The sequence below is a fragment of the Lynx rufus genome, unplaced genomic scaffold (assembly GCF_022079265.1).
Source record: "Lynx rufus isolate CCGP_SWC_20201006 ecotype Redwood Valley unplaced genomic scaffold, mLynRuf1.p SCAF_2, whole genome shotgun sequence".
Lineage (NCBI taxonomy): Eukaryota > Metazoa > Chordata > Mammalia > Carnivora > Felidae > Lynx > Lynx rufus.
This window is the reverse complement of record NW_025814834.1, coordinates 19,459,347-19,475,756: the sequence shown is the minus strand read 5'-3', so window position 1 is coordinate 19,475,756 and position 16,410 is coordinate 19,459,347. Positions and strand designations below refer to the sequence as shown.

The following is a 16,410-nucleotide window of genomic DNA, read 5'->3' as shown; positions in this document are numbered from 1 at the left end:
AAGCGACCTCTGACTTGCCAGACAAATCAGAGATCCCAAGCCCGGGGCTCTCCCCTTTTCCTACCCCCAATTTCTACTTTCTGGGAGGAATTCTCAGGTGAGGCTTCTGGCCAGAAAGTGAAAGGGTCACCCAGATGATCTCAAAGCCTCCTTCAAGGGGAAGAAGGAAACTAATGTTTATTGGGGGCCTACCACATACTAGGAACTTTATATACGTTAGCCATCTCAATTTCCTCACTAACCCTGCAAGGTAGGTGCTATCATTCCCATTTCCCAGATGAGGAAACTGAGGCTTACAAACTTATCAGTGGCAGAGCCCAGAGCAGCCCAAGCCCTGGGCCCATGCTTTTCTACCACAAACCCCCCCTCATTTCATTGCCATAGAGCTTTAAGCTCACCCGTCCCTGCCCCTCACCCCCAATCCCCGTTCCTCAGAGCAGAGCTCCCAGAACAACCTCCTCCCCGAACACCATCCCCAGCTGACCTCAGGATTCAGGTCTCGAGACTGCAGAGGGTGACAAAAGAGGGAAAGGAGATGCCAACCAGAACAGTGTGGACCAGCTCGAACAGTGCTGCCTGTCCACTGGTCCCAGGGCTTGGCACATACTATGAAGCTGGCTCGCTCAACAGCCTGGCGAGGTGGGCCCTGAGTCCCGCACTTTGCAGGTCGGAGGAAGCCAAGGCTCAGAGGCACTAAAAGTAGCTTTTCAGGGGCACCCAGCTAAGAAAGAGTTAGCAAGGACTTATCCAACTGCCTGTCCCCCAGTCCCTGCTCTCTCTACTACCCGGCTTCCTCTCTGAGTGGAAGCCTTGGAAGAGGCAGTGTTGAGTCCCACAGGGAGGCCAGGAGAATTGCTTCAGAATGCAGAAGAACCACAGAGAACCCCCCACCCCAGTGCTACTTCCAACACGCTCACCCCCTACTGGCTTTGTGCAATTCCATTAAGAAGCAAAGGAATAAATTAGCCCTGCTTAGCATATTGAGTGGCTGGGGTTCAAGAGGCCGTCTGGGTGGCTCACACATCTCAATGCAGTCTGCCAGCAGCTGCAATGGCGGAGAGGCAATCCGGGCAGTGGAGGGAGTGGGGGGTGCAGTCTGGCCAGGCTGGGCTTGCTCCGACCTCCCACGGATGGCCTCAGCTCAGTGCCCAGAAGCACTTGCTCCTGCTCCAACTTCATTCCCTTAATGGTGTCGCAGCTTGGCACCTGCTCTCCGCACCCCTGCCCCATGCTCCCGCCAAACCTGGGCCAGCCCCAGAGGACACCTAAGGGTAGTGTCACGGGTAGTCTCAAACTGCCCATCCTTCCCCAGGACAAACTTTGAAGTGGATGGCTCTGTTCAGGGGGGAAGAAGAGAACAGCATGACGCGGAATCCTGCATGCACCTACCCAGGACCCTCACTGGCCTCATGCACCCATGCCTCAGTTTCCCCCTTAGCACTGAGACACCCTGAGCACAAAGGAAAGATGGGGAGGGGAACAGAGAGCCGTATCAAAGGCCAGGTGGGTCATCTGTCTGCCTCAAGCAGGATCACTCTATTTAGCCTAAGACAAAAGGTTTTTTTTTTTTTTTTTTTTTTTTTCAACGTTTATTTATTTTTGGGACAGAGAGAGACAGAGCATGAACGGGGGAGGGGCAGAGAGAGAGGGAGACACAGAATTGGAAACAGGCTCCAGGCTCTGAGCCATCAGCCCAGAGCCCGACGCGGGGCTCGAACTCACGGACCGCGAGATCGTGACCTGGCTGAAGTCGGACGCTTAACCGACTGCGCCACCCAGGCGCCCCAAAAGGTTTTTTTTTTTAATGTGTTATTTATTCTTGAGAGAGAGACAGACAGAGCATGAGCAGGGAAGGGGCAGAGCGAGACAGGGACACAGAATCCAAAGCAGGCTTCAGGCTCTGAACTGTCAGCACAGAGCCCAAAGCGGGGCTTGAACTCACAAGCCATGAGATCATGACCTGAGCTGAAGTTGGACGCTTAGCTGACTGAGCCACCCAGGTGCCCCAACCTGACTAGGACAAATGATATTAACTTGACAGCCAGGACCCAGCCTGAAGCCAGGCCAAGCAGGCCCAGGCCTGGAAGGGGACAGGACAGCCTGGGGCCCAGTCTGCTGCCTCCCTCCACATCACTCACCTCCACACCAACCCACCCCACACCCCCAGAATCAAAGACCTTGTCCTCCCCCCCTGTCTCCAGGCCCTGGGGCAGGCCACAAGAATGCACCTTACAGACCCGCGGAAGGAACGGGACTGACCAAGGCCCCACTTGAAATCACTACCATGCTTGCCGAGGTCACGCACTCAGAGCGCAGGGACAATTCCAAGGCAGCCTTGTTCCCGGCAGACACGAGACTTTTGGCCAACTTTGGTTCATGGATTCCCTATGGGCTTTGCTCGGGAGTGCACAGAGGTCTAGGACACTTCCATCCAATCCTGGCTCCCTCTGCCTCTCCTTCACTCAGGGTCAGTCTTACATGGCCATCTGAAGGCTCTCTCAGCCTATCCTGGCTCCTTCCTTTCACTCAGGCATTTCCCCTAATAAAATCTTTACACATTTAATCCCATCTTGTTTCTTGGAGAACTTGGACTAATGCAATGACTCAGTAACCATAACAACAGCAACAATAGTTACCGTTCATTGAATGTTATTGAAATGCGCCACACTGTTCTAAGTGCTTTTAAAGGCAGCAGAGGGTATCAAGGCACAGAGAGGTTACATAAGGTGCCCAGTGATGCACAGCCCTGAAGTGGCCAAGCCCAAAGTTGGCAACAGTTTGACCACAAAGGCCTCTGTGTAACCACTACTCCATACTGCCTCCTCTATAAGAGAGAGCCCACCCATCTGGGGAGAGAAAGAGGGTAGAAAAGGGAATTGAAACTCTTGAGGATTGGGCAAGACAGACACGCAGAAAGAACTGAGCTGAAATTTAGAGACAGAATGAAGGCACAAATGAGAGCCAGAAGAGACTAGGAGGAGAGCCAGCTCTGGCCCCCAAAGAGTCCTGATCCTACAAGCAAGAGCACCTCACCTCCCCAGGGCAGGGACGGGCTGAGCTCTTGGACCACAGGGAGGAAAAGAGGAAGGAGAAGGTGGCCCTGGAGCACTTTCCGACCCCACCCACTTCTTGCCATCCTTGGCCAACCACCCCCAACTCGCCCCCCTTGGGCATGTGATGAGGGTGTCAGCCAAGGGACTCCTCGCAGTGCCCAGTCCCTGGAATCTCCATCCCTCCCCGCCCCCGCCATTCCTAGTCCTCTATCCCTTCCAGGGCAGAGCCAACAGGGCTAGCCCAGCCGGGTCTCAGGGTCCCAACAAAGCCAGGCCTGTCCCCTGCCCAGCCTCCGTGGGAGTGATGTCTGGGCTGGGCAGCAGGTAAAACTGAGCCAAAGGGACATGGCAGAGAACCAGGTGAGTTCCTCCAGGTGAGTTCCCAGCTTAACTCTTGACCTGCCAGACCAGAGTTCTCGGGGCTGCTGGTTAGGGGATGAAGGGGTCGGCGGAAGTGAACTCAGGGACAAAGAAGGAAAACCTCTACGCACCCACACATACATGCACGTATGCTCGCATACACACACCCATCCCCGATTGGTCTAGTCGCATAAGAAAGACCCATCACTGGCTCCAGGTACACCCCACACACCTATCATCCATCTTCCACCCTGTGCTGGGGACAGTTTAAAATGCAGACTCCACCCCCTCTCCACACATCCGGCTGAACCTTCCAGGGGTTCTCCATGACCCACATAAGACTGAAGTCCAGACTCTTTCGCTTGGCATTCAAGGCCATGCCCACACTGACCTACCTCTTTTCCAGCTTCTGATCCAGCCTCTCCTCTCCCTACCCTGAGGGTACCACACACCTTCACGCCCCTGAGTCTTCCTCCCCTCTGTGTCAGTGAACTCCTATTCACCTTGTAAGACCCAGGTCAAAATGTCACCTCCTCTGGGAAGGCTTTCCAGACTGCCCCAGGCAAAGTAGGCCACCCCAGTTCTAGAACCAGGGGACGGCTTATACAGACCTTCTTGCACACTGCCTCCAGATGATGTGTTTAGACATCTTTCCCGCCGGCCCCCAAACTGGGCCTCCGAATGGAGGGTGAGGACTCACTGGGGAAGACCAGTATGTGTGCTCAGGACCTGGCAGAGGGTGGGTGAGTGGGAGAGAGGAAAGGCGATGGGCGCAAGGAGGAAGGGTGCACAGGGAAAAGAGAAGGAGGAACGGACGGTTGAGAAGACAGGTGAACTGAGAGGGGAGCAGACAAGGGAGAACCGGGGAGCTTCTACTAGGTGCAGAAGGCACATGCCACACAGGGCACCGGGGCCCACGGGACATCCCACAGAAAGCTTTGCCAGACGGCTCTGAGGATTGGGCCCAAGGACACACCAGGCCATCCTTGACTCCTTGGCTTCAGCCGTGGCACGGGGAGTGGGCTGAAGTAGGGTTTGACGGGGACACCGAGAAGTTCCTGAGAGGGGGCGGCTGGCAAGAATGCCAAGAGGAGCTGGACGGAGGCAAAACTTGTGCTGAGGCCACAGAACAAGCCCCTGGGCCCCCTGGTGACTGCCGCCCACTGCTAACGCAGGAGATCACCAGGGTCTTTCTCCTCTCCGTTCTCTCCAAACCTCGGAAAGGCCTCTATCAGCGGATTTCCAACCATGGCTGAGCTTGACCAGGGGAGTCTCCTCCTACCTCCCGTCCCATCCCCACACCCACACCCACCCACGGGCTGCCCAGAGGAGCTTGGGCCCAAGACAGAGTGGGGATCACAGCCTCCCAGGCAGAATAGCTCCACCCAGCGAAGCAGGCCACACCTGCCCATCACCATCCCCTGGGCCTGGCCTCCCTGGGGATTCCCTCGCCTCCTCTGGGGTCTCTCTACCTGTCCCAGTCTCACAGGCGGTCATCCTTCCACTGGGCGACCCATAAGGAGCCTGCCTTCTGCTAAATTCCTAGGATACCAAGCTCTCAAAAACTGGGCTCTGGTCTAAAAATACCAGCTCCCAGACCTACTAGGGAGACAGAAATCACCAGAAGCACCCCAACACTCTCACATCTTTGGCCAGCAACAAACACTAAAGCTGAAATCCCTCATCCCCTGCCCCTGCTCTGGGCCCTCAGGCCACTCAGGCTGAGAGAGGGAGGGGCTGGCCAGAAGCACCAGGGCTGCTGTCTCTGGTGGGAAGGGAGTCAACTTAGGGAGCAAAACTGGGACGATCAGCAAGGGGACTGAACCCTGGACATCGCCTGGGTTCGCTCTGCTCCCCACCACTTGGCTTCTTTGCAGATGGCAGCCTCTGCTTCCCACCCACAGGCCGCTGCCCCTCCAGGGGCTGCCGCAGCTTGCCTGCCCTTGGCATCACACTCTGTCCTGGTGCCAGGGGCCCTTGGCAAGTTCATACATCAAACAGGGAGGCAGTGGCTGGCTTCCTGCCCTTGGGGAAGGAGGAAAGGTTGGAGGCGTGGCCACATCCTCAGCCTCACACCCCCTTGATCCACCAGGGACCCAGATCTGCCCCTAGAGAGTATGCAAGTCAGAGGTGGTCAGCTCCCACCCACCCCTACTTCAATGCAGGCCTCTAAAGCTTCTTCTTCCTTCCCCTCCCACCCACTGTAAGAGGGAGGGAAAGATGAGAAGAGTTACTACAAAGGGACGTACTAGGGGGCTAGAGAATCTTCTCCACTTCCCCAAAATGTCTCTCATCACCCACAAATGCCTGAAGTGCTCCCCTTATAGAATGATGCCTCTGATTCTTGAGATGCTGGGGTCTTCCAGAGACACCCATCAAAACAGAGGGATGGATTTACCAAACGGAAATTAGAACCAGGGGCACCTGAGTGGCTCTGTCCGTTGAGCGTCTGACTTTGGCTCAGGACATGATCTCATGGCTCGTGAGTTCAAGCCCCGCGTTGGGCTCTGTGCTAACAGCTCAGAGCCTGGATCCTGCTTCAGATTCTGTGTCTCCCTCTCTCTCTCTGCCCCTCCACCACTCGCACTTTCTCTCTCTCTCTCTCTCTCTCTCTCTCTCTCTCAAAAATAAATAAACATTAAAAAAAGAAGAAGAAAAAGAAATTAGAACCAAAAGGTAGGCCCAAAAATGCTCATAGCAGTGCTTTCCACAATGACCCCAAACTGGAAACAACCCAAATGCCTGTGAATAGCAGGATTGATAGTGTATTTTCACCAGATGGAACACTACCCAGCAATGGGAAGGAACCATCTACAAACGAATGCAAGAGTACTGATGAAATTCACAACCATAATGTTAAGCAAAAGAAATCAGGTACAAAATAACCCCTATAAGTGCTCACGTATAAGAAGCTCTGAAACAGGAAAATCTATGTTGTTAGAAGTCAGGATAGCGAATAACCCTCAGAGGGGACTTAGTGACCGGAAAGGGGCAGGGGGAGAGACTTCTGGATGCTGGTAACGCTCCATTGTTGGCTGTGTTCTGGGTCATGGGTATGTGGGTGTATTCAGCTTGGGAAAAGTTTGTGCACTTTTCTGTATTTATGAAACACTTTATATTTATGAAATACTAAACTGAAATCGAGGAGGGCCTGATGAGGCTTTATCAGCTACCACTTCTGTAAAATGAGGGGGTCAGGTTCACACACACCTCTGCCTCATTGCAGCCCATTTCCAACCCATCTCCATATCTTGTCCCTTCTCTGCCTGAATCAGTCTCACCCTCACCCCCTGATCCCTCCCCATGACCAGCCACTTCGCTAACCTAAACCACCACCATCTCTCACCCACAAGCCTGCATCTCACCCAGATGACTGGGGGTGACCCATCTCCCCCCGGCAGGTCTCCTTGCTCGGCTCCCCTTCCCGCTTCCAATCCACCATCCAATCAATATCCACACCACGTGGATGGCAAGGCCCATGGGGAGCCAGGCGCAGCCAGAAAAAGCCTCTGTCAAATCCCATGAGGGCTCCCACCTCTTCACCTCAGGACCTTCAAGTATGCCATTCCCTTCACCTAGAATGCTTCTCTTCCCTACCTTCTGCTCGCTAAAGATGACGTCCTCCACCTTGCCAACCTAAATCTGATCCCTCTATTAGCTCCCATTACATCCTTATTTCTCTTCCATGGCTCTGTTTCCAGTCATGTTTGCGCTCTGTTCTGTCTGTCCCACTGCATCAGCACCACCTCTGAAGGCAAGGATAGGGGCTGCCTGATTTCCTGCTCTCTCCCCAGCTCCCAGCTCAATGCCTGGCTTATAGCTGGTGCTCAAAACTGCTTGTGGACTAAGAGACTAAATCTTAATTGTTCCCACCAAAAACATAAAGAAACGATAATTACGTGACTCAGTAGAAGCATTGATAGAAGTGTTAGCTGACGTTGCGGTGGCGTTCATATGGCAACATACAAATGAATCAAACCAACCCATCGTACACCTTGAACTTCTACGATGTTATATGTCAATTACATCTCAATAAAAATACGTTTTTTAAAATACATCAACATACAGTGAAATAAACCCTATTAAAAGCTAAGCTAATAAATACCTTAAAACTTCCCACCAAAAACCCTCTTGTTGAATAAATGAATGGCCAGGCCATTGAAGGCAGCCTTTGGGGAAGGCAAAGTTGCCTCTGGGAACAAAACTTCCACTCATTGGGGGTCAGGACGCCTGGGCTGTGGTCCTGACTTTGCCACCCACTTGTTTTACGGCCTTGGGCAAGTCATGCCTCCTCTCTGGGCTTAAGCGTGCTCCTCTGTGAAATGCAGGGGTTAGCTGTATCAGGACCACAGACGGTGATGGTGGTGGTGGTGGTGGTGGTGGTGGTGGTGGTGGTGGGTATACGGGAAGGGGTATATGATGTGTGTATACACGCGTGTGTACACATGCCTGTGCACATTTTCCTAGCAAGAACATCCATAGCTTTTACCAGATTCTTAAAGAGATCTGTGGCCTCAAGAAGTTCAGATCCACTAACCAAGATCCTTTTCAGCTCGGGGCAGTGGTGGGGGGTGGCGGTTATGATTATATATAACTAGAGAGAAAGAGGAAATAATCCAGCCTACAGTAGACAGAGCTAAAGAACTCCCATCAGGGGTGAGGACCGCACAACAGGAACACAGGGGAGGCTGTAGGACTTGGCCTCCTGGGGAACTCCTAAACTCAGCAGAGCTCTGGGCAGTTGGGCAAAAGCCAGACCAACTGACCCGAGGGGCTGGTTTTTTGAGAGAGGAGGCCGAAACGATCCAGAGTCTCCTCCCTCTGCTCCTGCCACCATCTGACAAGCACCCACTTGCCTTGGGATACAGCAGAAAGCGAGGAGGCGAGGTTGGCACCTGGAGATGCCCTCCAGGCCCCTTGGCACCCAGGTCAGAGAAGGTTTGGCGGGAATGCTCAGGAGGGGTGCCAAACCCCACCTTCCCTTCTCCTGAAGTTGGCAGGCTGACATGTGGAACCAAAGGAGAGCTTAGAGCATAGGTAATCGTGGGACCCTCAGGAGGCCACCTAAGGGGTAGAGGGCCTACACCTCCAGGCTCCAAAAACCCAGGCTTAGGGCTCTGAGGCCTGGGAACCAAAGTGGACAGACCTCCCCAGAGCAAAGAAGAGGAGCAGGCCACAAATTCGGGAGGGAGGAGGAGAGTGCTGTGGATAATGGGGCCTGGTGGGGGCGGGGGGGAGGGGTGGACAAAGCAGGCCACCAGAGGGAGGAGGGCAGTGTGGTGTGAGCAGAGGACAGCCTGCTTAGGGGAACGAGTTGGGGGCAGCACACAGCAGGGGAGAGGGCAATATGGCCTGGGTGGGAGGGGGCTGCCCAGAGGGGAGAGGAGGACAGCAGGCTGTGGGTGGAGGAAGTGATAGGAGCCTGTGGCCCAAGGAAAGAAGCTTAGCATATGTATTGGAGGGGGACAGGGGGAACGTGGTCAGTGGCAGCAATGGTGGCATGTCAGTGGCAGGTCTGTCAGTGGGAGAGCCCTGGCTGGGAGCCCAGATGCCTGAGTAACTTCTAAGCCCTGACTCCGGAGGGGAGCTCAGAGCCCAAGAGATGTTTATCCACTGCAAGAACGTGGTAAACGCCCCCTCTAGTGAAGCGATAAGCAGCCTGGCTGTTCTTTCCTGGGTCACCGGTCTCCTGAGAGTTGCAGTATAAATGGGGGGGAGGGGTGCTGGCGAGAGGAGAGAGCAGCGGGCAACAGCATGCCCCGCTAGAGCCAGGGCTAGGGTAGCAATGGGCAGGGGCTGGGACTGGGATGGAGTTTTGTCCCGCAGATAAAGGAGCCGGTGAGTCATGAGCGAGCGCCAGGCACTCTCAAGAGGCCGCTCAGAAACCAGCTCATCCGAATGCAGACAGACACTTGTCCCCATCCCTGTCCCTGTGGCTGTCACACACCCACGCACTCACTCCCTTCCCCCTCCTCCTCCTTGATCACCTACCTCCAGTGCCCCTGGCTTCTTCCTCCTTCTCAGCACCGACTGCCTGTCCCTGTCCCTGCCCACCCTCAGATGGCCCCCCGGAAGCCACCCCACAGCTGCCTGCATTGCAAGTGCAGAATGGAGGGAGACAGGGGGAGTCAAGAAGAAGCACCAACAGAGAAAGTGAAGTCCAGAAGGGTCTGAGACAGAACAGATAAAGGGGAAGCACTGTGAGCGCACTTCCCCCTGAAACCTTCGAGGAGAGAGGAGAGTTCATGAGGCTCTGAGGCAGAGAGGAGTCCTGATGACCTCTAGAAGGGCCCAACAGTCCAGGGGTTGTGCCATGTCATTTCCACTCTCCAGACCCTCTGCCCTTTTGCCAGGACTGAGAAGCAATAGTACGGGATGCCGAGCTGACACGCTGAGGCCTTACCCTACCCCGGGGCACTAAGGCTCCCATCGGAATCACACCTGGGCCACCAGCCACTATAAGGGCTAGGGCAACACTCTGCCCCACCAAGCCTGTTCCTCACCATGATGGGTCATCACGGGGATGATCAGGGCTAGGGCTTGGGGAAGACAGAGTTCAGTCGGTAAATGCAGCCCCATGTTTTGCACAGTGGAGTATAACCACGAATATGCTATAATCCTGCCTTGGAGGGACATCCGGTTAAGCGAGACAGAAAGGTCACCAGCACATGCGTGCGCGCGTGTGCGCGCACACACACACACACACACACACACACACTGGACTTCACTGGCTGCCTCAGTAAAGGGGAAGAAGGGCTGGGATATGGCCACAGCATACATTTTGAGTTGCCCAAACACCATGTGCCCCAGGTGGAGGGAGATAAGACACCAGCATAAGCCAAACCCTGCCCAGGAAACAAATCTTAGGAGGCTGCAACCTTTCCCAAACAGGGAAGTAGGCTGGGCTTAAGCAGGGAGCCTAGAGCAGGGTTATCTAGTCCCTAGTGACCCCAAATATCTCCTTGTCCTTCACTTCCTCCTTGGAGAAATCTAGCGCCCACACCTATGGGGGCCTGGTGGTTCCCAGACAGACGCCTCGTCCAGAACAAACACCTGCCTCCCGCACCAGCCTATCCCCATCCCTCTGGGTCAGCTGCCCACTTGAGAGGCTCCAAGACTTACCAGAAACAGAGAACGCAGGGGTGAGGGTCCAGCTGCCCATATCATCTTCAGGTCAGTCCTTGCTCTGGCGGGGCCTTCCCTGGTTCAGAAGGCCCCCTCCCTCCTGCCTACAGAAGTCAGGGACAACAGCCACAGCTACCCCGGGACACAGTCAACTCTGCATCGGCTCAGGGGAAATCAAACTCTTTCGGTGCCCTTCCCCAGCACTCCCAGCCCTGCCCAACTTGGGTGGCTCCTAAACCTCACCTGAACCATTTGCCCTTTTAAGGGGGTCACGTCCGACATCCGCCTCCTCCCAAGGACACAACAGACCCAGGAGGGACCTCAGGCCGGCTCGCGGCCCCTTCACCCGGTCCCGGCCCCGACCGGCGCCCCCGGGGGCAGCCGGCTCTGGCAGGCGACTGACAGGCGCTCCCCTGGCGTGGCTCCCTACCTGTGTCAGGTGAGCGGGGCTCTGCCCGCCACCGCCACCCGCTCCCCCGCAGCCGCCCCGCAGCGCCCTACCTGAAGCAGCAGCCGCCGGCTCTCAGCGCGGCCGGAGGCCCCCGGCTCCCAGCCCTCGGCCCGCGCCGGGGCCGGGGGGCTCCCCGGGGGCTGGGGGCCGCAGGGGGGCCCGGGCTCCAGCGCCTCGCAGCACACCAGGCTCACGGTGCAGCCCATCCGGCCGGGCGCCCGGCTGGGGGGAGGGGGCGGGGACGCGGGCGCGGGGGCAGCCGGGCCCCCTCCCCCCGCCCTGGCGACCGCGCCGCCCGGGGAGCCTCGCACGTCGGGAGTGGGGGGGGGGGCGGCGCGTCCCCGCCCGGAGCCTTCTGGGCCCGCACCGCCTGGCGGCCGGGGAGTGCGGGCCGGGAGAGGGGCGGCGACACGGGCGCCCGGACGCAGCCAGGGGCGGAGGGGGACGCGGGGGCGCGGGGAGGGGCGGCGGCGGGGTCTCGGGGGCCCGGGCGGCGGCCGGCCGAGTCTGGGGAGGGCGAGAAGAAGACCGACGGCGCGAAGGGGAGGCAGGAAGCAGTGAGGGAGAGACCGGGGACACGGGGACACGGGGGACAGAGAGGGGGGCCGGAGCCTCTGCGCGGGGAGACCGAGTCCCAGAGAGGGAGAGACGGGCAGGAAGTCCGCGGCGGAACGGCGGACCCGGGCTCGGCCACCTCGAGTGCCACTGTTTCCAGGAGGTTCCTGAGGTCTGTGAAACAGTAGTCTTCGCAGGTGCCTGCCCCTCTGTTCTCGGCCCCCAATACTAGCCCTCGGGGCATCCCAGCCTGGAAAAATGAGGACCCGGAGGTGGAAAGACCCCGGCCTCGAGGAGGCGGGGCACAGCCAGGGTGGGAGAACAGGGCCCACCCGGGCAACCCAGCTGTGAACCCGGGTTCACAGTGGCTTCACTTCCATTCTTCTAGGGGTGAGTGCAGGGCGGAGCAGGATGGCGCTGGTGACCCGGAGACTGAGGTGGGGAAGGGGAGGGAGATACGTGGTGGGACCCTGTCCTCCTCCTCCCCACCTGCTCCGCAGTTCAACCGAGGCTCGAAAAGACAGAATTTCTGGTAGAGCAGCAATCACAGCCTCTCTGTGCCGCCTGGTGGCGACAAGGAAGAAAGGCAAGAGCCAGTGACCCTGTTGAGAAAGGGAAGGAAACTCGCATATAGGGGCAATTGCCGCTATGGCTCTGGGTGAGTTGGTGTCTGGCCAACAAGTGAATCTGCCACCCCATCTGCCCGAAGGGTACCATCCCCCAGCTCACCCATTCTGCCCTGGTGCCTTGGATCCCGCCTCTCCCACATGTCCCCCATGATTTTCTGCTCCTCCTGCTCCTGCTGGGCTGGGCCTGAGTCACTTCCCAGGCCGCACTCTGGGAAAGGCTGCGCGGGACCCACGGTCACAAGTGACAGGCTCGGGCTGCAGTGCCGGCTCTCCGTCTCCCAGCCAGCCAGGCCTTCCCAGGTGAGTAGCAGGGAAGGGGTCTAGGGGTGGCTGGAGAAATGGGGCAATGCTGGGAGCGAGAGGCAGGGACACTTGGATAGAAATGAGAGACGATCAGGCACATGTAGGTGTTCATGGAGTTCAAAATGGATCTGGACTGGAAGGGGGTGCAGAAACCCTCAGTCCACCCCCTTGGTCTATAGATGGGGAAACTGAGGCCCAGGGAAAGCAAATGATAAGCCTAAGGCCACACAGTGAGTTAGTAGCAGGGTCAGGATGAAGACCCAGGGCTCTCAACGTCCAGCTCAGTGTTTCCTGAGCACCATCTCCACCCTCCACCCTCGTCTACCTTTGTTTCCCTCCCCTTCTCCCTCCACTGTGTCCCCTGTTTCTTTACTCCTACCCACACCCCCGAATTCCAGCAACTATGGTCTGAGACACAGGACCCCTGGAGTTTCCCATGACTGGTCTTTATTCCAGGTGACATCAGGATAAGCCACTGGCCCCCAGCGGCCACGGTATTCCTCTCTGAGCCCCAGGACCCACGGGGGAAGAAAGGCTGTGATCCCCTGGCGGGGGAGAACCACAGGATTAAAACCAGGTGCCCTGCCCCCCACACACACCCAGCATTCTGGCCCAGTCCCAGCTCTAGGGCCTCATTTTACTTCTGCCTCCCTTTCCTCAAACAACACACATTTTCCACTCAGCTGGGGGCCAGGAAAGGATGAATGTGCGCCTCAAGGATGATGACTGCTCTGTCAAGGCTCCCTGTGGCAGAGAGGGGTGACCTTCCCTCAGCCCAGTGTCCTCATGGCGTGAGTCCTCACAGGGTCATTCACATCAGGTTGCCCTGTGTGTGGACACCCAGACCTGAGTTCAAACTCTAGCTTCTCCACTTAGGGCCTGGGAGCTCAGTCAGTTAAGCTTCCAACTCTTGATAGCGGCTCAGGTCATGATCTCGCAGTTGTGATCTCACAGTCATTAGATCGAGCCCCGAGTCCAGCTCTGAGCTGGGCATAGAGGCAGCTTGAGATTCTCTCCCTCTGCCCCTCCTCCACTCACGCTTTCTCTCTCTCTCTCTCTCTCTCTCTCTCTCTCTCTCTCTCTCTCTCAAAATAAACATTAAAAAAAATTTCATGGAGCTAATGACCTCCTAGGTTATTATGGGGACTGAACAAGACAAAGATGTCAGGCACAGAACATAGGGCCTAGCACCCAGGAACTGCTCCCTTGGTGTTGTGGGGCCCATACCATCCCCTTCCCATGCTGGCCTATGAGGAAGAGCCCAAGTGTCTATCCTACCAGTTGACTCACTGTGTGACTCAAGATATTTCCCATTCCTGGCCTAGGCGCTGATTCTTCCTCTGTATAAGGAGACCACTGGTCAGCTGAGCCGGGAGGCTCCTTCCTGGACTGACCCTGCAGAGCCACAAAGAATCACATCATTTTGAAATACTCATGGCAGAGGAAGGGGCCATCCTCACCAGGAACCTGAAAGGTGAGTGTGTCCTGAGAGATTTTCTGGGATTGAGTTGGGAGAGAGGTGAGGGCTCTCGGGAGCCCCTCCGTCAGAGCCCTCACTACTTACTGCCTGATGTCCACCATCCCCCCGCCTCCGCCCCTGCAGCTGCCGTCTCCGCCATCCTCCAGGGCTACCCTGGCGGGCAGCCTCCAGTGACAGATGCCAGCGCTGAGCTGCACAGACTCTGTGGCTGCCTGGAGCTGCTACTACAGGTGACCCCCCCCCTCCCCGCCCCTTTCCCACCCCGCTGTCTCCAGGCCCAGGTCACCAGCAGGGATTTCCCAGATACTCAGGAAGAGCCACTGGCCGCCTCAGCACCCTCAGAGTCAGCAAGCCCTTCCCGACATCTAACCTCACCCTTGGAGGTTGACATTGCAGCCTGGGGCACGAGGTGGACAGGAGGCTGGGGCAGGGCGGAGTGGGGTGGGGTAGGGCAGCCACCTTTCTCTGAGGACTGAAGTCTCAGAGCTGAGATGTCCTAGGGCTGGACCTTTCTGCTGCTGGCGCTTTTGTTGAGCACTTACCAAGAGCCGGGCAAAGCCCTTCTCTTGCCCCACCTTATTAAATTCTCATTCTTTTCTTTTTAAATGTTTATTGACTTATTTTTGAGAGAGAGAGAGGGAGAGAGAGCACATGCACACAAGTAGGGGAGGGGCAGAGAGAGAGAGTAGGAGACACAGAATCCCAAGCAGGCTCCAGGCTCCGAGCTGTCAGCGCAGAGCCCGACGCGGGGCTTGAACCCACAAACCGTGAGATCATGACCTGAGCCGAAGGAGGATGCTTAACCGACTGAGCCACCCAGGTGCCCCTTAAATTCTCATTCTAACCCCCTGAGGTGCTGGATGACCTTACCAGCCCCACATACGCGCACATACCCTTCCTACTTCTCTGCATGTTATGCACATGTGTGTGGTGTGAGTGTACATGTGAGGTTGGTAGGATGCATGTGTGAATCTTCTGCCAGTCTACCCCCCTCATTTGCTGCATTCCATTCACACTGACCTCCTTGATCTTCCAAAAGCATACACCTACCTCAGGGCCTTTGCACTTGCCCTCTGCCTGGAATGCTCTCCCCCAGAAATCTGAATGGCACAATTTCTCATTTCCTTTGGATCTGGACTTTGAATAGTATCGCCTCAGTGAGGCTCTCTCTAGCCACCCTAATACAATTTTTTAAAACATACACACACATACACACCACACGCTCACAGACATCACACACCCCGCACACATCTCACACACACACCACATACACACACGTGTGCACATACCACGTGCTTTCTATTCTCTTTCCCTGCTCTATTTTTCTCCTTAGCAGTCAGCACCATCTAACATCCTATATGTTCTACTTACTCTGCACGTTGTCTGTCTCCACTACCAAGGTATAAGCTCATGAGGTCAGTTTGCTCACTGCTGTATTCCCAGGGCACAGAGCAAAGCCTGACGCATAGTAAGTGCTCAGTAAGTATTACTGGAATGAATGAATGAGAATACCAAAGGCTCAGAGAGGTCCTGCACCTTGAGCATGGTCACACAGCCTTTGAGGGCAGAGCCAGCCCCTGAAGCCAGGTCTGTCTGCAGTAGCCCTTTCCCCTCCATTCTCAGCGTGCTGGAATGCAAGGTGGGTTCCGGGAGGAAACATTTCCATGCCTTCCTTTCCCTGGTCTTGCTCCCAGTTTGACCAGAAAGAGCAGAAGAGCCTCCTGAGGCCTCGGAAGGATTACTGGGACTTCCTCTGCTCTGGCCTACGGCAACAGCGGGGCAGCACGGAGCCGGCCCGCTTCGTCTGCTCACAGGACAAGGTATCCAGAGCCAGCTGGCAGGGAGACTGGCCTCAGCATGAGGGGGTCCTGCCACCAGGCCCTTGATGGGGATGGCCTCCGGGAGCCCCTTTCTCATCCATGCCCGCTCCACTGACCACAGACCCCTCACCCGGCCCTCGTGTCTCATTAGCCCTGCCCTCAGCAGCCCTCCAGCCACCCCTTTCGTTCCCAAACAACACAAGTCCCCATCCTGTCTCTCTGTCCTGGCCGACTTCCCTCTGATCTAATACCACACCACGCCCCCACCTCCCCACCTCTTCCCCACCATTTCGCCCCCTGTGCACCCTGCAGTTGAAGACTTCTCTAGCAAAAGGCCGTGCCTTCATCCGCTTCTGCCTAGCCCACGGACAGCTGGCCGAGTCCCTGCAGCTCTGCCTTCTGAACCCCGAGCTCACCAGGTGGGGCTGTTGGGACATGATCCTACTGACACCCTCTGAGTCTACTGTCTGTCCCTTGTGAAAGATGCCTCTTTGCCCCCCAGATGGATGGATTAATATCAAGGACAACTAAAATGACAGCCATGAGGGAAAAGTCCAGGAAGAAAGGGCAGAGGGGGCGTCAGAACCCAGGAGTCCTCGCAGCACCATGATGCTTAAGCCTCTTGCTCCCCAAG

At 56.5% G+C, this 16,410-nt stretch overlaps 2 protein-coding genes across 2 annotated transcripts in view; one reads left to right on the top strand and one right to left on the bottom strand.

Annotated features, from left to right (window-relative positions):
• Window positions 1-10,650, bottom strand: part of TNS1 (tensin 1) — a 225,763-nt gene extending 215,113 nt beyond the window's left edge. The window contains exon 1 of the mRNA XM_047084469.1: window positions 10,536-10,650. Within this exon, the coding sequence (XP_046940425.1) occupies window positions 10,536-10,580 (45 nt within the window). The 5' untranslated portion in view covers window positions 10,581-10,650. The remainder of the gene's footprint in view (window positions 1-10,535) is intronic.
• Window positions 10,651-11,645: 995 nt separating this feature from the next.
• The window catches only part of RUFY4 (RUN and FYVE domain containing 4), a 19,230-nt gene continuing 14,465 nt past the window's right edge, over window positions 11,646-16,410 (top strand). The window contains exons 1-5 of the mRNA XM_047082539.1: window positions 11,646-12,473; window positions 13,802-13,950; window positions 14,080-14,186; window positions 15,651-15,776; window positions 16,089-16,195. Of these exons, the coding sequence (XP_046938495.1) occupies window positions 13,911-13,950; window positions 14,080-14,186; window positions 15,651-15,776; window positions 16,089-16,195 (380 nt within the window). The 5' untranslated portion in view covers window positions 11,646-12,473; window positions 13,802-13,910. The remainder of the gene's footprint in view (window positions 12,474-13,801; window positions 13,951-14,079; window positions 14,187-15,650; window positions 15,777-16,088; window positions 16,196-16,410) is intronic.